This window comes from Salmo trutta, chromosome 35 (assembly GCF_901001165.1).
Source record: "Salmo trutta chromosome 35, fSalTru1.1, whole genome shotgun sequence".
NCBI classification, from domain to species: Eukaryota; Metazoa; Chordata; class Actinopteri; order Salmoniformes; family Salmonidae; genus Salmo; species Salmo trutta.
This window is the reverse complement of record NC_042991.1, coordinates 2320784-2348309: the sequence shown is the minus strand read 5'-3', so window position 1 is coordinate 2348309 and position 27526 is coordinate 2320784. Positions and strand designations below refer to the sequence as shown.

At 43.4% G+C, this 27526-nt stretch overlaps 1 protein-coding gene across 5 annotated transcripts in view; it reads left to right on the top strand.

Moving 5' to 3' along the window:
* Positions 1–27526, top strand: part of adgb (androglobin) — a 111913-nt gene that overhangs the window by 30722 nt on the left and 53665 nt on the right. For all 5 annotated transcript variants that reach the window (XM_029732969.1, XM_029732970.1, XM_029732968.1 and 2 more), the window contains 10 exons: positions 4751–4932; positions 5225–5323; positions 7777–7871; positions 8387–8561; positions 8857–8941; positions 10562–10712; positions 22204–22246; positions 24939–25095; positions 25211–25274; positions 27074–27187. In XM_029732969.1, the coding sequence (XP_029588829.1) occupies positions 4751–4932; positions 5225–5323; positions 7777–7871; positions 8387–8561; positions 8857–8941; positions 10562–10712; positions 22204–22246; positions 24939–25095; positions 25211–25274; positions 27074–27187 (1165 nt within the window). The remainder of the gene's footprint in view (positions 1–4750; positions 4933–5224; positions 5324–7776; positions 7872–8386; positions 8562–8856; positions 8942–10561; positions 10713–22203; positions 22247–24938; positions 25096–25210; positions 25275–27073; positions 27188–27526) is intronic.

The window sequence follows — 27526 nt, the reverse complement described above, 5'->3', positions numbered from 1 at the left end:
TTTTTCAATAATGACAGGAATGGAGGATGTTTTTATTCCAGTGAGATTGCTAAAGCGAACACTGCCATGTTTAGATTTGCCCAACCTAGATCAAGGCACAGACACGGTCTTAATGGGGATAACTGAGCTGACTACATTCTACTATGCTAGTGGCAGACTCTACTAAGCTGGCAGGCTGGCCAACAGCCTGCTGCCTGGCCTGCACCCTATCTCATTGTGGAGTTAGGAGTTAGAGCCCTGTCTATGTTGATAGATAAGATGAGAGCACCCCTCCAGCTAGGATGGAGTCCGTCACTCCTCAACAGGCCAGGTTTGGTCCTGTGGGTGAGTCCCAGAAAGAGGGCCAATTATCTGCAAAATATATTTTGGGAGGGGCAGAAAACTGTTTTCAACCAGCGATTGAGTTGAGACTCTGCTGTAGAGCTCATCACTGCCCCTAACTGGGATGGGGCCAGAGACAATTACTCAATGCCGAAACATCATTGCCGTCAATGTACCCAGAGGAGGATGGAAAATAGCTATCCTCCGGCTACACCATGGTGCTACCCTAGTGGGTGTTTTTGAGACATTCTTTGAAAAGTCTGTTTTAATCAAATCAAAGTTTATTTGTCATGTGCGCCGAATACAACAGGTGTAGACCTTACAGTGAAATGTTTACTTACAGGCTCTAACCAACAGTGCAAAAAAGTTATTAGGTAAGTAAAGAAATAAAAACAACAGTGAAAAAAACAGTAGTGAGGCTATAACAGTAGCAAGGCTATATATGTAGGCACCGGTTAGTCGGGCGGATTGAGGTAGTATGTACATGTAGATATGGTTAAAGTGACTATGCATAAATGATGTACAGAGAGTAGCAGTAGCATAAAAGAGGGGTTGGTGGGTGGCGGGACACAATGCAGAAAGCCCGGTTAGCCAATGTGCGGGGGCACTGGTTGGTCGGGCCAATTGAGGTAGTATGTACATGTAGATATGGTTAAAGTGACTATGCATATATGATGAACAGAGAGTAGCAGTAGCGTAAAAGAGGGGTTGGTGGGTGGCGGGACACAATGCAGATAGCCCGGTTAGCCAATGTGCGGGGCACTGGTTGGTCGGGCCAATTGAGGTAGTATGTACATGAATGTATAGTTAAAGTGACTATACATGTATGATAAACAAAGAGCAGCAGCAGTGTAAAAGAGGGGTTTGGGGGGGGGGGGCACATAGTCCGGATAGCCATTTGATTACCTGTTCAGGAGTCTTATGGCTTGGGGGTAAAAACTGTTGAGAAGCCTTTTTGTCCTAGACTTGGCACTTCGGTACCGCTTGCCATGCGGTAGAAGAGAGAACAGTCTATGACTGGGGTGGCTGGGGTCCTTTACAATTTTTAGGGCCTTCCTCGGAACTGCCTGGTGTAGAGGTCCTGGATTGCAGGCAGCTTAGCCCCAGAGATGTACTGGGCCGTACGCATTACCCTCTGTAGTGCATTGCGGTGGGAGGCCGAGCAATTGCCGTACCAGGTAGTGATGCAACCAGTCAGGATGCTCTTGATGTTGCAGCTGTAAAACCTTTTGAGGATCTCAGGACCCATGCCAAATCTTTTTAGTTTCCTGAGGGGGAATAGACTTTGTCGTGCCCTCTTCACGACTGTCTTGGTGTGTTTGGACCATTCTAGTTTGTTGTTGATGTGGACACCAAGGAACTTGAAGCTCTCAACCTGCTCCACTATAGCCCTGTCGATGAGAATGGGGGCGTGCTCGGTCCTCCTTTTCCTGTAGTCCACAATCAACTCCTTAGTCTTGGTTACATTGAGGGATAGGTTGTTATTCTGGCACCACCCGGCCTATATATATATTCTTACCTCCGTCCTATAGGCTGTCTCATTGTTGTCGGTGATCAGGCCTACCACTGTTGTGTCGACTGCAAACTTAATGATGGTGCTGGAGTCATGCCTGGCCATGAAGTCGTGGGTGAACAGGGAGTACAGGACGGGACTGAGCACGCACCCCTAAGGGGCTCCAGTGTTGAGGATCAGCGTGGCAGATGTGTTGCTACCTACCCTCACCACCTGTGGGTGGCCCGTCAGGAAGTCCAGGATCCAGTTGCAGAGGGAGGTGTTTAGTCCCAGGATCCTTAGCTTAGTGATGAGCTTTGAGGGTACTATAGTGTTGAACGCTGAGCTGTAGTCAGTGAATAGCATTCTCACATAGGTGTTACTTTTGTCCAGGTGGGAAAGGGCAGTGTCGAGTGCAGTAGAGATTGTATCATCTGTGGATCTGTTTGGGCGGTATGCAAATTGGAGTGGGTCTAGGGTTTCTGGGATAATGCTGTTGATGTGAGCCATGACCAGCCTTTCAATGCACTTCATGGCTACGGACGTGAGTGCTACGGGTCTGTAGTCATTTAGGCAGGTTGCCTTTGTGTTCTTGGGCACAGGGACTATGGTGGTCTGCTTGAAACGTGTTGGTATTACAGGCTCAATCAGGGACATGTTGAAAATGTCAGTGAAGACACCTGCCAGTTGGTCAGCACATGCCCGGAGCACATGTCCTTGTAATCCGTCTGGCACCGCAGCCTTGTGAATGTTAACCTGTTTAAAGGTCTTACTCACGTCGGCTACGGAGAGCGTGATCACAGAGTCGTCCGGAACAGCTGATGCTCTCATGCACGCCTCAGTGTTGCTTGCCTCGAAGCGAGCATGGAAGTGATTTAGCTCATGTGGTAGGCTCGTGTCACTGGGCAGCTCGCGGCTGTGCTTCCCTTTGTAGTCTGTAATAGTTTGCAAGACCTGCCACATAAGACGAGCGTCGGAGCTGGTGTAGTACGATTCAATCTTAGCCCTGTATTGACTCTTTTGTCTGTTTGATGGTTCGTCGGAGGGCATAGCAGGATTTCTTATAAGCTGCCGGGTTAGTCCTGCACCTTGAAATCGGCAGCTCTACCCTTTAGCTCAGTGGGAATGTTGCCTGTAATCCATGGCTTCTGGTTGGGGTATGTATGTAGTCACTGTGGGGACGACGTCCTCGGTGCACTTATTGATAAAGGCAGAGACTGATGCGGTGTACTCCTCAATGCCATCGGAAGAATCCCGGAACATGTTCCAGTCTGTGATAGCAAAACAGTCCTGTAGTTTAGCATCTGCTTCACCTGACCACTTTTTTATAGACCGAGTCACTGGTGCTTCCTGCTTTCATTTTGCTTGTAAGCAGGAATCAGGAGGATAGAATTGTGGTCGGATTTACCAAATGGAGGGTGAGGGAGAGCTTTGTACACGTCTCTGTGTGTGGAGTAAAGGTGATCAAGAATTTTTTCCCCAGTGGTTATTGCACATTTTAACATGTTGATAGAAATTAGGTGGAACTGATTTAAGTTTCCCTGCATTAAAGTCTCTGGCCACTAGGAGCGCTGCCTCTGGGTGAGCGGTTTCCTGTTTGCTTATTTCCTTATACAGCTGACTGAGTGTGGTCTTAGTGCCAGCATCCGTCTGTGGGGGTAAATAAACAGCCACGAAAAGATTAGCTACAGTATAAAACTCTAGGGAAATAGTGTGGTCTGCATTTTATCACAAGATACTCTAGATTTTGCTCGCCTGAAGTAGAGACTTCCTTAGATTTCGTGCACCAGCTGTTGTTCCCTCCCCCCCGTCTTACCGGAGTGTGCTGTTCTATCTTGTCGGTGCAGCGCATATCCCGCTAGCTGAATATCCATGTCATCATTCAGCCACGATTCGGTGAAACATAAGATATTACAGTTTTTGATGTCCCATTGGTAGGATATTCGTGATCGTACCTCGTCTAATATATTGTCCAATGATTGCACGTTGGCGAGTAATATTGATGGTAACGGCAGCTTTCCCACTCGCCTTCTGTGGATCCTTACGAGGCACCCTGCTCTGTGTCCTCTGTACCTGCGTCTCTACCTCTTGCAAATAACTGGGATGTTGGCCTTGTCGGGTGTTCAGAGTATGTCCTGTTGAAGAAAAAAATCTTTGTCTAATCCGAGGTGAGTGATCGCTGTCCTGATATCCAGAAGGTCTTTTTTGCCGTAAGATAATCCGTTATTTGGTTAAAAAAAAAAAACACTATTTGTATTTTTCTGAAATTCACTGAGTCGGATGGTCCTCACACACACACACACACACACACACACACACACTGCCAGCAGCTAACATTACTATTTTAACTCCAGCCACAACTTCACAGGGACTCCAGAGCAGGCAGCTGTCAATGAGTCATCGTAAGAATAAGCATAATGAAAACCCTCTACAAGCATTTCGCTACACCCGCAATGACATCTGCTAAACACGTGTGTGTGTGTGTGTGTGTGTGTAACAAATACAGTTTGATTTGATTTGATCATTCAGTTAATCTAATTAAAAAGGCTTGTGTTTGAATCACTGGCAGGAAATCTTTCAATAAAGCCTGAAATGAATGAATATGGAACATGCCCAGAGCTAAATGAACGCCACTCATAACAACACTCGTCTGTTTTGACATATATTATGTATCATGGTGGCCAATCGACAGGACTGAAATTAGTTACCAGACACAAATAACATTTTTAAATAGTTAAGTGCTTTATTTTGAGCACCGGACCTGAAGTCACCAACCTTCTTTTTTTTTTTTGCCCAGCACTAACATATCTGATTCTATTAATCTAACACTTGGTTAGTTTTTAGTAAGTTATGTAACCATTTCATATCCAGTCATGTAGGATCATTGATAAACAACTGGGTAAATAATTTTAAGGTGTGATGTGTCCAATCTCTCAGGTCCCGGTACCTGGGCAAGGTTTGGGACTTCCTGAAGGACACCGTTCCCAAATTCCAGTATGTGGAGGAGAGCTCGGAGGAGAAGCCCCTGACCAGGGAAACCTCCGGAGTGAGGGAGTCCAGACACAACGAGTGCAAGGGCGAGTCTCCCACAGCAACCAGAACCCCGGAGAAAAGCAAAGGTGCTGCTCTGTCTGTCTCTCTCTCCCTCTGTCTGTCTGTCCCACTAAACCTGACACAGATAGCAATTTACACACGCACTGATTAAACTGTTTTAATTAAGAGAGTCAATTAAATAATTTATTAGATTAGGATCACGTGTGTGTGGGCTGTTTTATCTAATCGAGTATTTGAGTTAATCAACTGATCAACGGATTAAGTGAACTGTCTGTGGGAGAAAGTATACCACTGCCTTTTCCGTCTTCTTACTCACTCCTGTATTTGTTTTCCTAATGACTGTTATGTTGGTGTCAGATTCAGCCAAGAAGAAAGGGAAAGATGCGGATAAAGACAGAAAGTCATCTCAGCCCAATGCTGTCCAGCCCAACAATACCAATCAGCCCACTACAGACAGTAAGTTACACACAGGTCCAATTTTTTTATATATTTTTAAAGCTTATCACATCCTTCTTTCGATGCCAAACCCACCACTGGTGTGCATGGCCAAAGAGCTATATTTTCATGTCATCCAACAAATGTAAACACCTGGAGTTTGCTTAAAGGCATTTGCACTTGGATTGGAACTGGTGCTGTGGTCAGATGACATGAAAATAGAAACAGTGGTGAGTTTGGCGTCGAAAGAAGGATGTGAAACAGTAAAGAACTCCATACCTACTTTAAAATATGGTGGTGAATATTTGATGTTATGGGTCTATTTTGTTTCCACTGTTCCTGGGGCCCTTGTTAAGGTCATCGGCATTATGAACTTTACCCAGTACCAGGACATTTTTGCCACAAACCTGGTTTGCCAACGTGGCCGCAACTGGATCTTCCAGCAAGACGATAGACAATGACAGTAACACACATTTAAAATAAAATAATATACAAACAATACAACAACAAAAAATGATACAAACAATACAACAACAAAAGATTATACAAACAATACAACAACAAAAATTGTGTGTTAGTGTGCTTGTTTGTGTACCCTCACAGTTGTTGAGTTGTTGTTGAATCTGTTTTTTAAAGGTAATTTTGTTGTTTGCTTGAGTAATTGGAGATGGGATTTCCATGCGATCATGGCTCTGTATAGAATTGTGTGTTGCTGTGAATTTGTTTTGGACTTGGGGACAGTAAAAAGACTCCTGGTATATCTTGTGGGGTATGTATGGGTGTCTGAGCTGAATGTTTTTTGATTATGCAGACAATCTGGAATTTTCTTAACAGCAATATTGTGTGTATTTAAAGTACTGCTGTACTGAGTGATTTTGTTTAAACTGTTCTGCCTGCACGGGTTCTCTTTAGCTCATGCCCCCTCCCTCTTTCTCTGTCTGTCTTGGGATGCGTTCGTAAATTGCCTCCAGTGTGTCAGAGTGCGCTCTGGGCCGTTCATAAATGGAGTGTTGTCCATTCGTAAATTCTGATCGTTTCGCTCTCATAGCGTTCAAAGCGCACACTGGACGCTCTGGCTGAGGAGTAGGGTTGATCCGAGCGTTCTGACCTCACAAGCATTTCGCTACACCCGCAATAACATCTGCTAAACACGTGTATGTGTCCAATAAAATTGTATTTGTCAACGGCAGTCAAGCGTCAAACTAACTGGCTAAAGTTGGCTAGCTTGCTAGCTACTTCCAGACACAAATGAGAGAACGCCTCACTCTGACCATTTTACTCGCCCTAGCAGAGCTAGTTAGGCTGTTTTCATATTATCTAGTGTTAGTGACTAACTTTTTTGCCAACCTTTACTGTCACCTGTCATTTTCAATGGGTGTTGCACGTTCGTAAATTCATCAGCTATTCTGCGGTGTAGCACACTCAAACAAGTGCTCTGTTGATAGCCAAAATGGATTTATGAATGCACCCTTATTTTCCCATCCGTTCTCGCGCACGCACACACTTTTTCAAACTCCCTCTTTAAGAAATGTTTCTCTCTCCCATTCCCTCTCTCTCAATGATAATTAACATGTGGGAGATTAACATGCAGTGATTTGGCACCAATCCCTAAATCTTTTGTGCCTGAGGTACACACACCACACACACTAAACATTGTATTTATATCATAGATACATTTGCCTTGCATTTTCATTTAGATTCGGTTGTATTGTTAACCTTGCATAGATTCAGCACGACTCATTCCTTCTCCATTCAATTCTCTATGAATGCAGCTTCTATATCATTCCCTCACAGATCCAGTGATTACTCAAATAGATTTTCCATGTCTCCTGGCCTATACGCTCATCATGTGATGCATAGTGAGATTGTCAGTGGAAGGGTCAAATGGTGCCTCAGATAGCAAGGCATCTCCTTTCTCTGCACCACACAATGACTTCTGTCTCCAAGACCTCCGATGGGAGTTAACGCCCCATAATCTCTGTGAAAGTGACTTTGAATTCAAGAATCTCTGTCAAGCTTCTCAATATCTTTTTACTTATTTAAACTTACTTTTACATTTTTATTTAATTTTCTTCTCTGTGACACCTAGAAACAAGTGATTCTCCGGAGCATTCCTCTTATTCTCTCCTCTCATTATAGGATCCATGTCCTCAGCTGACACATGGAATGTGAAATGTCATGAAGCTAATTGTACATGCCATTTCACAATTTCTCTCTCTCTCTCTACACAGTATATCTCTCTCGCAAGCTCCCTCTCACACTCTCTGTCTCTCACTCCCACTTTCCCCCCTCCCATTGTTGGTGTCATGCCCCTCTACTGGACCTGTAAATGAAAAGCATGTCCCCTGAGCACTCTCTGTGTGTGTGTGTGTGTGTGTGTGTGTGTGTGTGTGTGTGTGTGTGTGTGTGTGTGTGTGTGTGTGTGTGTGTGTGTGTGTGTGTGTGTGTGTATGTATGTCTCCTGCCCTGGTCAGGTATTTCACCCACTCCTGCTCCAGAGATGGTGGTGTGTGCCAGCTACCAGCCACTACACCTCCTGGAGAAGAAGACCTCTGTACTGGGACAGATGGTACGGTCCAACATTCTTCATATAAATACCATTAGCACTACCAACTATCCAGCTGTGGTGATAAGTATATTTCTCGTTGTAAATTAGCCTAGGTCAGTTTAAATATTCTACATTTTAAAGCAAATCCAGGCACTGACTACATCTGAAACATGCTTAAAATGTGCACTGAAACTGATTACTTTCCATGTAGCTTACAACCCGTAATAGCCTATATGAATGTACCAAGGCCTCAGGACCAGCGGGGGGACCGGGGAGATGAAACGTGCCAATGGAGTCTTCAGTTCTGGGGCATGTTCTGCCCAATATGGATCATTAGACTTGCCACTCGTCTTCCATAATTTATACACCATTATAATTCCAAGATTCATCCCTGGTTTCCTAACTCTATATACTGTAGAACTTCCCACTAAACCACAGACCCATCCTCAATTACGTTAGCCATTAGGACCATGAAGAAGATCTGACCCTGTATCAGTGCTAAACAGTTAGTCTTTCTATCTCCTGTGGTGTTCCAGGCGGATTCGTCGGAGCGGCTGAGGCACTACGGTCTGTCTCGGCTCTACAGCCACCCAGTCCTGGTGACCCGTACCCGCGCCTGCCCTCTGGTGGCGCCCCCCAAACCACCCGCCGTGCCCCGCTGGAAACTCATCCGACCCCGCAAGGAGACCACAATTACAGACGAGCCCCGGGGTGAGAGAGAGGGAGGGGTGAAAGTTGGTTAGGATGGAGGATAAGGGGTGACGCAGGGGAGGGGGGAGGAAGTGCAGCGCAACGGTGGGGTGAAGGGGTGAGATGGGGCTGAGGGTGGACATGTAGGGAGAGGAGGAAAGGATGTTGAGGGAAGAAGGAGATTTAGTTAAGAGGTTGTGGGGGGCCTTTGACATCAGTACACTGTGACAAAAACAATTTAAATCTTAGAAAACTATAAACGGTAGTAGAAAAATAAAAAGTTGTACATCATAACCCGTGTTGTTTCTCTGCACAGAGCCTGCGGTGGTGAAACCAGAGCAGTTCATCGAGATATCCAGCCCCTTCCTCAACTACAGGCTGTTGACCATGCCTGCTGAGATGTATGTACTGTACCATACACAGTGGATTTATTCTGAAGGGACAAATTGAGGGCGTGCAGTATACCCCATAGAGTGAGAGCATCTTGGCTAGGCTCTTTAGCAATGTTGGCGGAAGAAGTCTAATCCATGCCTCAGACACAGACAGTTGCTGGACATAGTTATCTGTATGTCTCAGATACAGTGCCTTTTAAAAAGTATTCACACCCCTTGACTTTTTCCACATGTTGTTGTGTTACAGCTTGAGATTGTGTGTCACTGGCCTGCACACAATACCCCATAATGTCAAAGTGGAATTATGTTTTTAGACATTTTTACAAATTAATTAAAAATGAAAAGCTGAAATGTCTTGAGTCAATAAGTATTCAACCTCTTTGTTATGGCAAGCCTAAATAAGTTCAGTAGTAAAAATGTGCTTAATAAGTCATATAATAAGTTGCATAGAATCTGTGTCCAACAGTGTTTAATGATTTTTGTGTTGTTACCTACCCTCACCACCTGGGGGTGGCCCGTCAGGAAGTCCAGGATCCAGTTGCAGAGGGAGGTGTTTATTCCCAGGGTCCTTAGCTTAGTGATGAGCTTTGAGGGCACTATGGTGTTTGACGCTGAGCTGTAGTCAATGAGTAGCATTCTTACATAAGTGTTCCTTTTGTCCAGTTGTGAAAGGGCAGTGTGGAGTGCAATAGAGATTGGATCTGTTGGCGCGGTATGCAAATTGCGTGGGTCTATGGCTTCTGGGATAATGGTGTTGATATGAGCCATGACCAGCCTTTCAAAGCATTTCATGGCTACAGACGTGAGTGCTACGGGTCGGTAGTCATGTATCAACTCAGGGGCTTGAAAACTTATTTAATCAAGATATGTTTTTTATTTTTTACAAATGTTAGAATTGTTCTTCCGCTTTGAAATTTGAGTATTTTGTGTAGATCAATGACAAAACATTACAATGAAATCCATTTTAATCCTACTTTGTAACACAACAACCTTTTGAAAAAGTCAAGGGCTGTGAATACTTTCTGAAGGCACTTTAGGAGTGCATGTACTGTATGTCCACTAGGTGAACTAGACCTAATCTATACTGAATGTTTCAATACTCTCTCTCCTATCTCAAAGACTAATTTCATTGTTCCCCCATGAATATTACAGATGTAAGATATTCATTTGAGCCAGTATCCTACAGCAGGAAAATAATTCTGCAGCAACAGGAAATTGGATTTATTATTTGGATTATAATGAAGTGAAAATTACAAACTTTACAAGCCTTTTTTGATTCTCAAATACACTACAAGTTTTAAAATAATCCTGCAACAGGGTGATCAAATTGAGATTCTACGTCTATATGCAAAATGTTGTCTTCGTGTGTAACAGTGTTCATTGACCTATCACTGTGGTTACTGTACCATATAATGTAGTCTGTCATTGTATGTTTTGACAGTGTGTATGTTATACTGCCCATGGTAGTGATGTGTATAGATCTACGATGCGTGTATTTCATATGACCTGTGTGTGTGAGTCATGTAGGTGATATGATATATGCGTGATGTTCCCATATGTGATTTGATGTGAATGATGTGTGTATATGATGCGTGTACATGATATGATGTGTATGACATGTGTTCCAAGGGAGGCCCAGCAGAGCAGTCACAGGAAGCGTGCATGCAGCTCCACGCTGGCGTCCTTCGCCGAGACAGAGGAGAGCGAGAGCCGAGGGGCCCCGGAGCCCAGTACTGCACAACACAGCATCAACTCACTGTACGAAGTGGACACAGCTGAGGTAGAATGGACACCACAGCCACTGAGCCACACCTGACCTGGTCCATGAGAGGGGGTCTAGAAAATATATTTTCCCCCCAAACCCCATCAGAGATGTGTACCGTACTAGACTTCCTGCTAGATCTCTTGTTGTTGGTAAACATAAACTCATACACTGACCAAAAGCATTAAGCCTTTAGTGGGTGGGTCATAGATCTCTCTCTGCTCTAGTCTCTCTCTCGCTCTGTCCTTTCTCCCTCCCTCCCTCTCTCATTCTGCTAGTCTGTTTAGGGTTCATCAGGGCAACTTCAGTTGCAGCGACAACGCGATGCTCACGCGCCCCCGTCCCAATGTCACTTCTGCTGTCTCCCAGGCGACCGGTGACCAGGGGGAGATCTGTACTAAAGACGGAAAAAACAGATAGAGAGAAAGTCACATAAAGGGAGAGGTCGTATGTTCTGGCAATAAAAATGCAGCTCAATTAGATGGTAAGCCATCAGTGTCTATGTCTCCTAGGGGGTTCATTACACTTCACTCCTAGCTGTTGCCTGCTGCCACCACAAAAAATGCATTAATAATAAATCGCCCTCTTGCGTAACGATAGCCAGTTATAGAGGGGTTAGCACTGTTTTGGGCAGGGTCATTTGGTGTGTGTGCGTGCGTCTGTGTGCTCAGGGCCATATGTAATGTGAGGGTGTATTTCTATAATAAACCACCCAGCCCAACCTTAGTCCAACAGAGTGCAGTAAACCTTTGTATCTCCCAAAGGTGACAATAACATGATTTCCCTAATAAGATGATCTCCATAATGCTCTGGACTACTGGGCTCTCTCAGCTATTTTAAAGGAGAGCTGAAGTAGACTTTCCTATCAAAGAGCTGTTTTTACCCCAGGAATGCTAAGAATGTGGTTCACCACCTAAGCTCACTACAGTGACACAGCGTCAGCAATACTACATGTCTACATACTCCAGAATGCAACAGGTCCCATAATGCTGCAGTTTTGTACATGTCACTGACCCCATTGAGCTACGAGCAATTAATGAATAAACTACTACAATGAACTTCTACATTTCACACAGTTCAGCTAGAGTTGTCTTGAGTTTTCCATGTCTTTCATTGCAGACACTTACAGTAGGAAGTAGCATAAAGGTTGAAAAGTGTGTCTTAAGACAACAGGCCAACTCTGGCTGACACTTGCTGCTGAAAACTAAAGTCACTTGGATTGGAGTCGGCCCCATGAAGGATGTGATTGAAAGACCGTACCCATGCAGGGTTCTCCCCCAGATTTTTTTAACAAGGTGGTTCTGCTGAGTACGGTGGGGGGAGACCATTTCCTGAAATCTAGAGCAAAAAAATACCCTGGCCTTAAATTATAACATTGTTGTATTTATTACATAGTGGCGCAGCCAGTGCACAACGTGGCGCAGTGCCACTCTTACATTTTTTGGGGAGAACCGTGCCATGCCAACTGTAGGCCTGCTGCTGGAGGGAAATAACATACTGTAGTTGCGTCTGTTCACGGAACCAAGGTTAATGTCATTTCGTGATTATTGTATATTGGTTTCTATTCTACTGGTTCCTTTCTATTTTTATTTTTTTAAGTTTAGTTTCATTTATTTTTCAGATCTGATTTACTAGTTTTTATTTAGTAAAGAAAAAACATTATTTTGTATTATATTTAGTTTCAATTAGAATTTTTGTGTTAGGGGCAGGACGTAGCATATGCATGGGAGGCTGGGAGCCATTTATGTGTTTCATAGTTTGTGTTTTTTGTGATGTCAGTTTTTTCCACTGTGGAGCGGTCATAGTTTAGGTTAGGTTTAAAGGTAGACTCAGTGAGATAACAAACAGTGCCTTAAAGTATTCAGAATCCTTTACTTTTTCCACATTTTGTTACATTACAGCTGTTATTCTAAAATGGATTAAATAAAACAAATCCTCAGCAATCTACACACAGTACCCCATCATGACAAAGTGAAACATGTTTTTTTATAAATTTGCTTAAATATATAAAAATAAGTATGCAGAACCTTTTCTATGAGACTCTCAATTCAATTTGGGTACATCCTGTTTCCATTGATCATCCTTGAGATGTTTCTACAACAATTGGAGTCCACCTGTGGTAAATTCTATTGATTGGACATGATTTGTCTGAATCGTGGATTTGGAAGGCCACCAAAAATTCTGAAATTTCCATCCCCAACCACAACATTTTCCACCAAGATAGAACTGCCGAAGAGGGTGGAGTTGCAATCTACTGCAGAGTTCTGTGATGCTATCCAGGTCTGTGCCCAAACAGTTTGAGCTTCTACTTTTAAAAATCCACCTTTCCAGAAATAAGTATCTTACTGTTGCTGCTTGTTATAGACCCCCCTCAGCCCCGAGCTGTGCCCTGGACACCATATGTGAATTAATTGCTCACCGTTTATCTTCAGAGTTTGTACTGTTAGTTGACCTAAACTGGGATATGCTTAACACCCCGAACGTCCTACAATCTAAGCAAGATGCCCTCAATCTCACACAAATTATCATGAAACGTACCAGGTACAACCCTAAATCCATAAACACGGGCACCCTCATAGATATTATCCTGACCAACCTGCCCTCTAAATACACCTCTGCTGTCTTCAACCAGGATCTCAGCGATCATTGCCTGCATCCGTAATGGGTCCGCGGTCAAACGACCACCCCTCATCACTATTAAACGCTCCCTAAAACACTTCAGCAAGAAGGCCTTTCTAATCGACCTGGCCCGGGTATCCTGGAAGGATATTGACCTCATTCCGTCAGTAGAGGATGCCTGGTTATTCTTTAAAAGTGCTTTCCTCACCATCTTAAATAAGCATGCCCCATTCAAAAAAAATGCAACTAAGAACAGACAAAGCCCTTGGTTCACTCCAGACCTGACTGCCCTTGACCAGCACAAAACATCCTGTGGCGTACTGCATTAGCATCGAATAGCCCCCGCGATATGCAACTTTTCAGGGAAGTTAGGAACCAGTAAACACAGGCAGTTAGGAAAGCAAAGGCTAGCTTCTTCAAACAGACATTTGCATCCTGTAGCACACACTCCAAAAAGTTCTGGGACACTGTAAAGTCCATGGAGAATAAGAGCAGCTGCCCACTGCACTGCGGCTAGGAAACACTGTCACCACCGATAAATCTACGATAATCGAGAATTTCAAGAAGCATTTTTCTACGGCTAGCCATGCTTTCCACCTGGCTAACCCAATCCCGGTCAACAGCTCTGCACCCCCCACAGCATCTTGCGCAAGCCTCCCCCATTTCTCCTTCACCCAAATTCAGATAGCTGATGTTCTGAAAGAGCTGCAAAATCTGGACCCTACAAATAGCTGGGCTAGACAATCTGGACCCTCTCTTTCTAAAATTATCCGCCGCAATTGTTGCAACCCCTATTACTAGCCTGTTCAACCTCTCTTTCGTAACGTCTGAGATCCCTAAAGATTGAAATGTTGCCGAGGTCATCCCCCTCTTCAAAGGGGGTGACACTCTAGACCCAAACTGTTACAGACCTATATCTATCCTTCCCTGCCTTTCTAAAGTCTCTGAAAGCCAAGTTAACAAACAGATCACCGACCATTTCGAATCCCACCGTGCCTTCTCCGCTATGCAATCTGGTTTCCGAGTTGGTCATGGGTGCACCTCAGCCACACTCAAGGTCCTAAACGATATCATAACCACCATCGATAAAAGACAATACTGTGCAGCCGTCTTCATCGACCTGGCCAAGGCTTTCCACTCCGTCAATCACCGTTTTCTTATCGGCAGACTCAACTGCCTTGGTTCCTCAAATGACTGCCTCGCCTGGTTCACCAACTACTTATCAGATAGAGTTCAGTCTGTCAAATCGGAGGGCCTGTTGTCTGGACCTCTGGCAATCTCTATGGGGGTGCCACAGGGTTCAATTCTCAGGCTGACTCTTTTCTCTGTATACATCAATGATGTCGCTCTTGCTGCTGGTGATTCTCAGATCCACCTCTACGCAGATGACACCATTCTGTATACTTCTGGCCCTTCTTTGGACACTGTGTTAACAAACCTCCAGACGAGCTTCAATGCCATACAACACTCCTTCCGTGGCCTCCAACTGCTCTTAAACGCAAGCAAAACTAAATGCATGCTCTTCAACCGATCGCTGCCCACACCCGCCCGCCTGTCTACTATCACTACTCTGGACGGTTCTGACTTAGAATATGTGGACAACTACAAATACCTAGGTGTCTGGTTAGACTGTAAACTCTCCTTTCAGACTTGCATTAAGCATCTCCAATCCAAAATTAAATCTAGAATCGGCTTCCTATTTCGCAACTATGCATCCTTCACTCATGCTGCCAAACATACCCTCGTAAAACTGACTATCCTACCGGTCCTTGTCTTCGGCAATGTCATTTACAAAATAGCCTCCAACACTCTACTCAGCAAATTGGATGTAGTCTATTACAGTGCCATCCGTTTTGTCACCAAAGCCCCATATACCACCCACCACTGCGACCTGTATTCTCTCGTTGGCTGGCCCTCGCTTCATATTCGTCGCCAAACCCACTGGCTCCAGGTCATCTATAAGTCTTTGCTAGGTAAAGCCCCGCCTTATCTCAGCTCACTGGTCACCATAGCAGCACCCACCTGTAGCACGCGCTCCAGCAGGTATATTTCACTGGTCACCCCCAAAGCCAACTCCTCCTTTGGCCGCCTTTCCTTCCAGTTCTCTGCTGCCAATGACTGGAACGAATTGCAAAAATCACTGAAGCTGGAGACATATCTCCCTCACTAACTTTAAGCATCAGCTGTCAGAACAGCTTACCTATCTTTGCACCTGTACATAGCCCATCTCTAAATAGCCCACCCAACTACCTCATCCCCATATTGTTTTTGTTTTTTTGCTCCTTTGCACCCCAGTATATCCACTAGCACATTCATCTTCTGCACATCTATCACTCCAGTGTTTAATTGCTAAATTGTACTTATTTCACCACTATGGCCTATTTATTGCCTTACCTCCCTAATCTTACTACATTTGCACACACTGTATGTAGACTTTTCTATTGTGTTATTGATTGTTTGTTTATGCCATGCGTAACTCTGTGTAGTTTGTGTCACACTGCTTTGCTCTATCTTGGCCAGGTCGCAGTTGTAAATGAGATCTTGTTCTCAACTAGCCTACCTGGTTAAATAAAGGTGAAATAATAAAATAAAAAATTTGGCAAGGCACACACCTGTCTATATAAGGTCCCACAGTTGACAGTGCATGTCAGAGCAAAAATCAAGACGTGGTCGAAGGAATTGTCCGTAGAGCGCCGAGACAGGATTGTGTTGAGGCACAGATCTGGGGAAGGGTACCAAAAAATGTCTGCAGCATTGAAGGTCCCAAGAACACAGTGGCCTCCATCATTCTTGAATGGAAGACGTTTGGAACCACCAAGACTTTTCTGGCAGCCAAGCCAAACTGAGCAATGGGGAGAATGGCCTTAGTCAGGGAGGTGACAAAGAACCCGATGGTCACACTGACATAGCTCTAGAGTTCCTCTGTGAGGATGGGAGAAACTACCAGAAGGACAACCATCTCTGCAATCCGCTTGGAGTTTGCCAAAAGGCACCTAAAGACTCTCAGACCATGAGAAACAGCATTATCTGGTCTGATGAAACCAAGATTGAACTCTTTGGCCTGAATGCCAAGTGTCACGTCAGGAGGAAACCTGGCACCATCCCCACGGTGAAGCATGGTGGCGGCAGCATCATGCTTAGGGATGTTTTTCAGCGGGCAGGGACTGGGGGACTAGTCAGGATCAAGGCAAAGATGAACGGAGCAAAGTACAGAGATCCTTGATGAAAACCTGCTCCAGAGCGCTCAGGACCTCCGACTGGTGTGAAGGTTCACCTTCCAACAGGACAACGACCGTAAGCACACAGACAAGACAATGCATGAGTGGCTTGGGGACAAGTCTCTAAATGTCCTTGAGTGGCCCAGCCATAGCCTGGAATTGAACCCGGTCAAACATCTTTTGAGAGACCTGAAAATGGCTGTGCAGCAACACTTCCCATCCAACCTGACAGAGCTTGAAAGGATCTGCAGAGAAGAATGGGAGAAACTCCCCAAATACAGATGTGCCAAGCTTGTAGAGTCATACCCAAGAATACTCAAATCAAAGTTTATTCTTCACGTGCGCCGAATACAACAGGTGTAGACCTTACAGTGAAATGCTTACTTACAGGCTCTAACCAATAGTTCAAAAAATGTATTAGGTGAACAATAGGTAGGTAAAGAAATAAAACAGTAAAAATATATACAGTAGCGAGGCTATAAAAGTAGCGAGGCTACATACAGACACTGATTAGTCAGGCAGATTGAGGTAGTATGTACATGTAGATATGGTTAAAGTGACTATGCATATATGATGAACAGAGTGTAGCAGTAGCATAAAAGAGGGTTTGGCGGGTGGTGGGTGGGACACAATGCAGATAGCCTGGTTAGCCAATGTACGGGAGCACTGGTTGGTTGGCCCAATTGATGTAGTATGTACATGAATGTGTAGTTGAAGTGACTATGCATATATGATAAACAGAGAGTAGCAGCGTAAAAAGATGGGTTGGGGGGGCACACAATGCAACTAGTCCAGATAGCCATTTGATTACCTGTTCAGGAGTCTTATGGCTTGGGGGTAAAAACTGTTGAGAAGCCTTTTTGTCCTAGACTTGGCACTCCGGTACCGCTTGCCATGCGGTAGAAGAGAGAACAGTCTATGACTGGGGTGTCTGGGGTCCTTTACAATTTTTAGGGCCTTCCTCGGAACTGCCTGGTGTAGAGGTCCTGGATTGCAGGCAGCTTAGCCCCAGTGATGTACTGGGCCGTACGCATTACCCTCTGTAGTGCATTGCGGTGGGAGGCCGAGCAATTGCCGTACCAGGTAGTGATGCAACCAGTCAGGATGCTCTCGATGTTGCAGCTGTAAAACCTTTTGAGGATCTCAGGACCATGCCAAATCTTTTTAGTTTCCTGAGGGGGAATAGGCTTTGTCGTGCCCTCTTCACGACTGTCTTGTGTTTGGACTCTTGTGACTGGTGTGTTTGGACCATTCTAGTTTGTTGTTGATGTGGACACCAAGGAACTTGAAGCTCTCAACCTGCTCCACTATAGCCCCGTCGATGAGAATGGGGGTGTGCTCGGTCCTCCTTTTCCTGTAGTCCACAATCAACTCCTTAGTCTTGGTTACGTTGAGGGATAGGTTGTTATTCTGGCACCACCCGGCCAGGTTTCTGACCTCCGTCCTATAGGCTGTCTCGTCGTTGTCGGTGATCATGCCTACCACTGTTGTGTCACCTGCAAACTTAATGATGGTGTTGGAGTCGTGCCTGGCCATCCAGTCGTGGGTGAACAGGGAGTACAGGACGGGACTGAGCACACACCCCTGGGGAGCTCCAGTGTTGAGGATCAGCGTGGCAGGTGTGTTGCTACCTACCCTCACCACCTGGGGGCGGCCCGTCAGGAAGTCCAGGATACAGTTGCAGAGGGAGGTGTTTAGTCCCAGGATCCTGAGCTTAGTGATGAGCTTTGAGGGTACTATGGTGTTGAACGCTGAGCTGTAGTCAATGAATAGCATTCTCACATCAGTGTTCCTTTTGTCCAGTTGGGAAAGGGCAGTGTGGAGTGCAATAGCGATTGCATCATCTGTGGATCTGTTTGGGCGGTATGCAAATTGGAGTGGGTCTAGGGTTTCTGGGATAAGGGTGTTGATGTGAGCCATTACCAACCTTTCAAAGCACTTCATGGCTACGGGCGTGAGTACTATGGGTCTGTAGTCATTTAGGTAGGTTGCCTTTGTGTTCTTCGGCACAGGTGGTCTTCTTGAAACATGTTAGTATTACTGACTCAATCAGGGACATGTTGAAAATGTCAGTGAAGACACCTGCCAGTTGGTCAGCACATGCCCGGAGCACACGTCCTGGTAATCCGTCTGGCCCTGCAGCCTTGTGTATGTTGACCTGTTTAAAGGTCTTACTCACTTCGGCTATAGAGAGCGTGATCACAGAGTCATCCGGAACAGCTGATGCTCTCATGCATGCCTCAGTGTTGCTGGTATCGAAGCGATTATAGAAGTGATTTAGCTCATCTGGTAGGCTCGTGTCACTGGGCAGCTCGCGGCTGTGCTTCCCTTTGTAGTCTGTAATAGTTTGCAAGCCCTCACGACTGTAATCGCTGCCAAAGGTGCTTCAACAAAGTACTCAGTAAAGGGTCTGAATACTTATGTAAAAACCTGTTTTTGCTTTGTCATTGAGGTATTGTGTGTAGATTGATGAGTGGGGAAAAAATGTATCAATTTTAGAATAAGGCTGCAACCTTACAAAATGTGGAAAAAGTCAAGGGGTCTGAATTATTTCAGAATGCACTGTAGATGCACCAAATAAACAGTAGTAGTGGGTTAGTAACCAGGAGCTTCGAACCGCGAGGTTAAACTTCTTCGCTGTTTTGGTCCCATAGCTGCCACGTTGTAGCAGCGTGAAGTGCACCTGGGCACATGCGCAGATGCTCTGTGTGACTGACTTGCATCACGCTCATCTCCATGGGCATGTTCCTCTGCTTCAACGTTTCTGACGCCTGCCAGATCTTACAACACCTTGATAGGTATTTTACGTATCAGCTAACCACATCATGGTTGCAGCCCCCTGCTTAGACGTTGCATGTCACGTCATTGACTATGCAGTCGGCACCAGACTGCTGTATCATATGATGTGGTTAGATGATACATGTAATACCTATCTAGACATTGTTTTGGAGTCAAAGATACAATTATTTTGAGAAACAAACTATTCATGAAAAAACTATTTAGTAAACTGAAATAAAATCATTGAGAAACTAAAACTATTTCAATTTACTAAATTGTATTTCATTAATATGTTTTAGTTTCAGTTTACTGTAATAACCTTGCTGAACACTACTAGCATATAATCACTGGTATGGACCCTGTGGTCAGTGGATGGAGTTTTCTACTCTGTTGAAGAGGATATGCAAAGTGTGACTTGTTAAATAGCTGCTATCAGTCGGAGGAGGAAAGGAGGTGGTCAAGTGTGTCTCCCCCATCACAAAACCCAGCTCTTCATCTTGTTCCCTCGCATGTGCACACACACACACACACACACCTCTGTGACTCATAGAACCCAGAATTGTAATTTACATAATTTACACATATACTGTATGTCAGTCAGACATTTAAGCAATAAGGCATGAAAACCCAGGGATTGTCATGTGATAACTCCCGACTAAGGGCTGTTCTTAGGCCCGAGGCGAAGCCGAAATATGTTGGCAACCGTTATAAAACTTTGTTATGCATATTTGAAATTTTTACCTGAATTCCTAACCACCCTACTAAATGTGTCACTACTGGAACATAGTGAACAAGTCACAATAAAGGGAGAACCATGCACAGTACTTATCAATTTGATTAACCTTTTATTTGCATACCAAATTAACAAAATATTAAGAAAAAAATCCAGATTTTCAGAACTGTAAAATTCTCAATGTTGATTGTATGAATCTGAAACGTGTTAATTGATTGAATTACTTATGCATCTTACTCATTGTGTTGGTTAGATGTTTAAATAATCACTTTACCTTTCTGTATTTTGGCAAAATAACAGGCGTTTTGGTGTCAAGTGCCATTCTAGATGCATATAACTTGTTTTAGGATAAACATTGTCATTGAAAGCTTCCACCATTTAATAAAAGTAGCGAACCTTAGTGGGGATTCCTATGGGTTGGGAGGGATCAGCCAATGATTAGAGAGCATTGTCGTCTTCAAATTGGGTTGCCTATGGTTTGTAAACCAAAGACTAAGGTTGTATCCAGGAGCCCAGACCAAGCTTTATACTAGGACATTGGTCCCAAGATCCAGACCAAGACCCAGTGAGTTGAGAACATGACAAGCTAAAGACTGAATTTATGTGGTCTCAAGATCAAGAGTCCATGGGCCCTTTCTTCAAGTAGAGTAAACTGTTTCAGTTATGACCGTTTCGGTTTGGACAATCTTGTCTTATTTTGGACTTTAATGAATCCCCATAGCTAACATATGGCTGGTTATCATTCATTTGGACAGCAAACATATATTTTAGTCCCAAAATCGTACTTCACATATTTCTTGAAATATTAGATGTTTGGTAGAGACACTTCTAAAAAATACATGAAGATTTACCAACTTTCTCACAAATGTTCTCTAAAATGTTTGCAGACAGGTAACTCACCATGTGGCCATGCTGGAGAAGTGTACAATCCCATCACCTGGTGATATGTGCAGGGGTGTGGCTTTAAATCACATTCATTCTGCAGTATTTTAATTTGTGTGTTTCAGTAGTTTAGCATTTACATTTTTTTTTTTTTAAACAGAACTACTAATTAGATCAATATCTTCCAAGGTAATAATAGAACAACTCACAATGTTCTATTGAAATAATTGTAAAAAAAAAATTCATGAATTGCTTTATTTTCAAACATGTTTAGGAGTCAGTATTTGGGACAGGCACCTCTCAATAGAAATAGGTGTATAAACAATGACTGAGTACAATATTTAATTTAACAATATGTTTGTTATTGCCTTAGATTGAATTAGAACGTATCATGATGTAAATAAATATCCTTAGTTTGGAGACTTAACTGTTTTTTAAAATAGCTTTTACGGGGTGGGACTGCAATTTGCACCACTTCTGTACAATCATCCATATATTATGCACTACTTTTGACCAGAGCCCTTTTGGCCCTGGTCAAAAGTAGTGCTCTATGTAGTGAATAGGGTGCCATTTCAGATTCAGCCCCTCTACAGTATGTCTTAATTAGCCTGTTTAGAGGAACATGACATGTAAGTGTTTTCATAATCCCTGGAACAGTTTCATAATCCCTGGAACTGAGAAACATGCTCTGATACACAACACAATGCCTGCCCTCTACATCTGTTAACAAGCTAAGTAACATGATTACAGTCCACATGCAGTGTTCATTTAGCTGGGGAGGAAGGAGTCCCCTTGCCTTGTCACATTAAGGTATGTATGACTGGTGTTCCCGTGCCAGATCTCTCTCTCTCTCTCTCTCTCTCTCTCTCTCTCTCTCTCTCTCTCTTCTCTCTCTCTCTCTCTCTCTCTCTCTCTCTCTCTCTCTCTCTCTCTCTCTCTCTCTCTCTCTCTCTCTCTCTCTCTCTCTCTCTCTCTCTCTCTCTCTCTCTCTCTCTCTCTATCTCTCTCTCTCTCCTCTCTCTCTCTCTCTCTCTCTCTCTCTCTCTCTCCTCTCTCTCTCTCTCTCTCTCTCTCTCTCTCTCTCTCTCAGTTCAGTTGGGATAGGAGGATTACTACAGGCATCTACTGTATAGACCCTCTGCTGTTCAACTGTGACATGCCTTTCTGCTTCTCTCTGTTTCTTGCTCTCTGTTTCTCTCGCTCTCTCTCTCTCCTTGCCTCTTACTCTCCCCCAATGTTTGTAACTGGTTATTTCTCCCCCATCTCTCTATCCCTTTAGGTTATAGCAGATGACAAGAAGAAGGATGACAATACAACCAATGGTAAAGGCTATCTCAATTCTACCCAACCACACAGTACATACATCACATAATACTACAGTGCTATACACTGATCAATCTGATTCATTACTATCACTGAAAGTGACAATAACATATTGTGAAAACCAACCTATATTTCATTAATGGTACTGTAAGAAGTGCGTCCATTTATTTGATGGTGGTTTGTAAAGCTACGGTATGTCACTATTAGTGTAATGTACAGATGTGTTTAGGAGCCGTGTGTCTTTCCCCCCTTCCTCTCCTCCTTCCCTCCCATCCTCTTCCCCCCTTACCCTTCCTCCTTGGCTGAGACTCTTTGAAGATGCGTCTGGAATTATGCTTTACGACAACCGTCCAATTATCCAGCCTCCCTCTTCCCCTCTTTTCGTTGCTTGGTAACACCTGCCATTGGAGTAACAGGATGACCATTGCTCAGTGCGGCCCTTTGCTTATAGCCCTATGTAGCTCCACAAGGATCATCTTCTCTTTGAGTGGAACTTCACTGATATATGATCGATGATATGTATGTTTACATGGAAGCATTATGTGGGAGTGAGCAGTGTTGATCTGAGTCTGCTGAATATATGTTAATGTATGGGCCCCAGATGCCACATGGACTACTGTAGATCAGCACAGACCGATTTCCCTATGAGTCACTAGAAAAACACTGCTATTTATATTTAATAGCAACACTATCTCAAAGCCATAAAATGTGTCATAAAAAAAGTCTATCTTATCTATTCAGCTGATACTTATTCATTTCCTTAGTTTTGGGGTTTAATTTGTAAAGGCTTCAAATGTTGCTATAGGCATTGATTATGTTTGATCTACTGTATAGTTCATGCATAACTCTTATAGGCATTGATTATGTTTGATCTACTTTACAGTTCATGAATAGCTCTCATGCACTTTGATTATGTTTGATATACTGTACAGTTCATGAATAGCTCTCATGCACTTTGATTATGTTTGATATACTGTACAGTTCATGAATAGCTCTCATGCACTTTGATTATGTTTGATCTACTGTACAGTTCATGAATAGCTCTCATGCACTTTGATTATGTTTGATATACTGTACAGTTCATGAATAGCTCTCATGCACTTTGATTGTTTGATCTACTGTACAGTTCATGAATAGCTCTCATGCACTTTGATTATGTTTGATATACTGTACAGTTCATGAATAGCTCACATGTACTTTGATTACAGTTGAAGTCGGAAGTTTACATACACCTTAGCCAAATACATTTAAACTCAGTTTTTCATAATTCCTGACATTTAATCCTAATAAAAATGTCCTGTCTTAGGTTAGTTAGGATCAACAATTTATTTTAAGTATGTGAAATGTATGCTGGGGTCATTGTCCATTTGGAAGATCCATTTGCGACCAAGCTTTAACTTTCTGACTCAATATATCCACATAATTTTCCTCCCTCATGATGCCATCTATTTTGTGAAGTGCACCAGTCTCTCCTGCAGCAAAGCACCCCCACAACATGATGCTGCCACCCCCGTGCTTCATGGTTGGGATGGTGTTCTTCGGCTTGCAAGCCTCCCCCTTTTTCCTCCAAACATAACGATGGTTATTATGGCCAAACAGTTTTTTTTTGTTTCATCAGACCAGAGGACATTTCTCCAAAAAGTACGATTTTTGTCCCATGTGCAGTTGCAAACCGTAGTCTGGCTTTTTAATGGCGGTTTTGGTGCAGTGGCTTCTTCCTTGCTGAGCGGCCTTTCAGGTTATGTCGACTCATTTTACTGTGGATATAGATACTTTCGTACCTATTTCCTCGAGCATCTTCACAAGGTCCTTTGCTGTTGTTCTGGGAATGATTTGCACTTTTCACACCAAGGTACGTTCATCTCTAGGAGACAGAACGCGTCTCCTTTCTGAGCGGTATGACGGCTGCGTGGTCCCATGGTGTTTATACTTGCGTACTATTGTTTATACAGATGAACGTGGTACCTTCAGGCATTTGGAAATTGCTCCCAAGGATGAACCAGTCTTGTGGAGGTCTCAATTTTTTTTTCTGTGGTCTTGGCTGATTTCTTTTGATTTTCCCATGATGTCAAGCAAAGAGGCACTGAGTTTGAAGGTAGGCCTTGAAATACATCCACAGGTACACCTCCAATTGACTCAAATGATGTCAATTAGCCTATCAGAAGCTTCTAAATCCATGACATAATTTTCTGGAGTTTTCCAAGCTGTTTAAAGGCACAGTCAACTTAGTGTATGTAAACTTCTGACCCACTGGAATTGTGATACAGTGAGTTATAAGTGAAATAATCTGTCTGCAAAAAATTGTTGAAAAAATTGCTTGTGTCATGCACAACGTAGATGTCCTAACCGACTTGCCAAAACTAGTTTGTTAACAAGAAATTTGTGGTGTGGTTGAAAAACAAGTTTTAATGACTCGAACCAAAGTGTATGTAAACTTCTGACTTCAACTGTATGTTTGATCTACTGTACAGTTCATGAATACATCTCATATACTTTGATCATGTTTGATCTACTGCATAGTTTCATGAATAACTCTCATATACTTTGTTGCTCACAATAATATAGATCAAAAGCAGCTAACCAATCAATTCTATAGCTTTTACACAAAGCTTTCTCATCATGATCTGTGTCAGTTTGAGATGCTCTTTAACATTTCAGCGATAGTCACTTTGTGACCTGTCCTCTCTGCAGATCAGGAGGTGTGTGAGACTGCCCCAGCCACAGAGCGGTCCAAACAGGCTAAGGAGCCCAGCCCGGCGCTGCTGAAGTCTCAGGATTTGTTTGTTTCTGAGAAGCCTATGTTACAGGAGTCCTGGGTAGACCTGGATGACTTCTCCAAGTGCTTCCAGTAAGACCCATTGGTTTATAGCTATGTGGTACTGTATTTCTATGGCTCTGAAGACCACTACTCTTTGTCTTACAGTCCAAGGGGTTGATGCAAAATACTGGTTTGTTTTTTTCAGGACACTTGTGGTTTTCCACAAGCCAAACACGTATCCAAACCATTTCCAGAAATCCCATTTCAAGGTAAATGTATTCCTAAGTAAGGTCTAAGCTTTTTTTCAATGATATCTACTAACCTAACATATGGAATTGTTTTAGGATATTAATGACATAGATTTTGGATTTTAGGACCCCTGTAGGTATACAAAATATTTATTCAACGGGTGAGTCTATTCCTGAATGCTGATTGGTTAAAACCGCATTCCAGCCGGTGTCTATTCCACAAGTTGCCACCGGCTAAATCTATGGCGTTAAAATGCCTATTTACTCTGTTCCATATGACTGCGCAATCCACTGTCTCATCATCCCAGCCAGGCAATTTATAAACTTGACCTCCACTATAAAAAGCATCAAGACATTATCTCACATTTCTTTTAGACTAACATTTAGTTTTCAACAGCGGAGATTTGTATAAACCTTGCTGCCTGTCTCTCCAACATTGTTTCAATATTGAAATTCGATCTCCTGCTATCCCATAGTAATGAACCTGTTGGGACGAGGCAGGCAGGCAGTGTTTCTCAACCAGTCTTGAATCATGAAATCGTGAATCAGCTGACATTATTTTTATGGATATATACAAAATAAGTAAATTTAATTTAAAAAAAAAATAACTCACTCTTTCCAGCTTCAGTTTGAAGTGATTGTGTTACTGTAGCTGTGTTGTTGGCTAGTTCCTCTGAAAAACAGTGTCCTGACGAGTGAGCACATTTTCTATGCCAGGTGAAATCGTGCCTCATTAGCTCATTGTTATGGATGTATCCAAATAAATGTCACTAGAAAACAGCTTAAACAAATGCAAATGCTGCTACTGTTGTTATTCTGGCTGCACTTTTTTTGATGTGACTGTAAATTAGCTGTAGCTGGCTAGCTAGCTAGCATGGGATGAGAACGTTGACAGCCAGTATGGTAATGGCACATTTAGAACGAACAACTGGGTCGCGTCCATAGATACAGAAAAAAAAGACTGAACAACTGGGTCATGTCTCTAGAAACCCTTGATTTGTGTCGGGACATCTTGTGGAAGGATGAAATAGTATGAATAAATTAATCAAAATAACGTTTTTAAATGTCAATCATTATTTTATACAACATAACACGTTGTATAAAAGTGATAATGCCCTCGAAGCCGGTGTTTGGAGGATATATCGGCACGGTTTGCCGGCCCTCGACGAACACCTGTGCCAACATATCCTCCAAACACCAGCTTCTCGGGCATTATCACTTATTAAGTGGAAACATTATTTGATGAAACATTGAATTTGCCCTAACTGCTATTAGCCCATAGAAACAGATTGAATAACACAAATACATGGCAAAAAAAGATCATTCAGAAAGAAAGGTTTGATGGAAAAAATCTATAATTGTGTATTATAGTCTATGTAGAAAGAATAACATTCACTTCCAGTCATTTTTACTGCACAGTAATTTTGTAGGGAGTTGGGACGGTGGCATCTTTGGTTCCCACGCGGCTTCTGAACATCGTAAAACAGACAACACGTACATGTTCGTGACAGTCTAAGCTTTTCAGAATGGGATCATAATAGTTTGCAGCTCAAACCATTCAAAGTTTACAGATGTTTTTCTTGAGCGAAAGCATTCTGAAGATCCTCTCTCGTATCACAAAAACTGCTCTACCGCTGCTCCCAGCCATCCCACAGGCTGGAGCCATCCCACATCACCCAATGCAAAAATGCCCAGAATTATTTAGCTCAAACACACAGACTTTTATTGGTAAGAGTTTTAAGGGCATCCATACAATACATGGAGTGAAAACTGTGTGATAGTGTTGACAAATGGAATGACATCCCTAATTTTGTCATCAGAGCACCATCTCCTCCAAAGTATCATCCATGACTCTGAACTGCCCTGTAGGCTCCACCCACTCTGCTGCTACACCTGTACGCCACCCAGGCTCCTCGGCTGCTGCACATATTCAGGTACAATACAAACTAGTAAAGCTACACCTGTACAGCTACACCTTACTGTAACATCCATTCAATTCAGGCACAATAACCATCCATGCACCTTAACTTCACTGTGTCTGCAGCGCTAAATACTAAATACAGGGGGCAAAAATACCATGCTGCAGCCTGTATCCAGTAATATCTTATAGCTAGCTACCTCTATCATTGGCATGTGTACTGTGTTAGTCAAACTCAAAGCTTCTTTAAATTGTACGGAGCTAACTCTGTCCTTCCACTATACATGCATGCTTTGACACACTCCCACCTGCCCAATCTGCCTTCCCTGTCGCCCAGCCACACCTCACAGCGCCC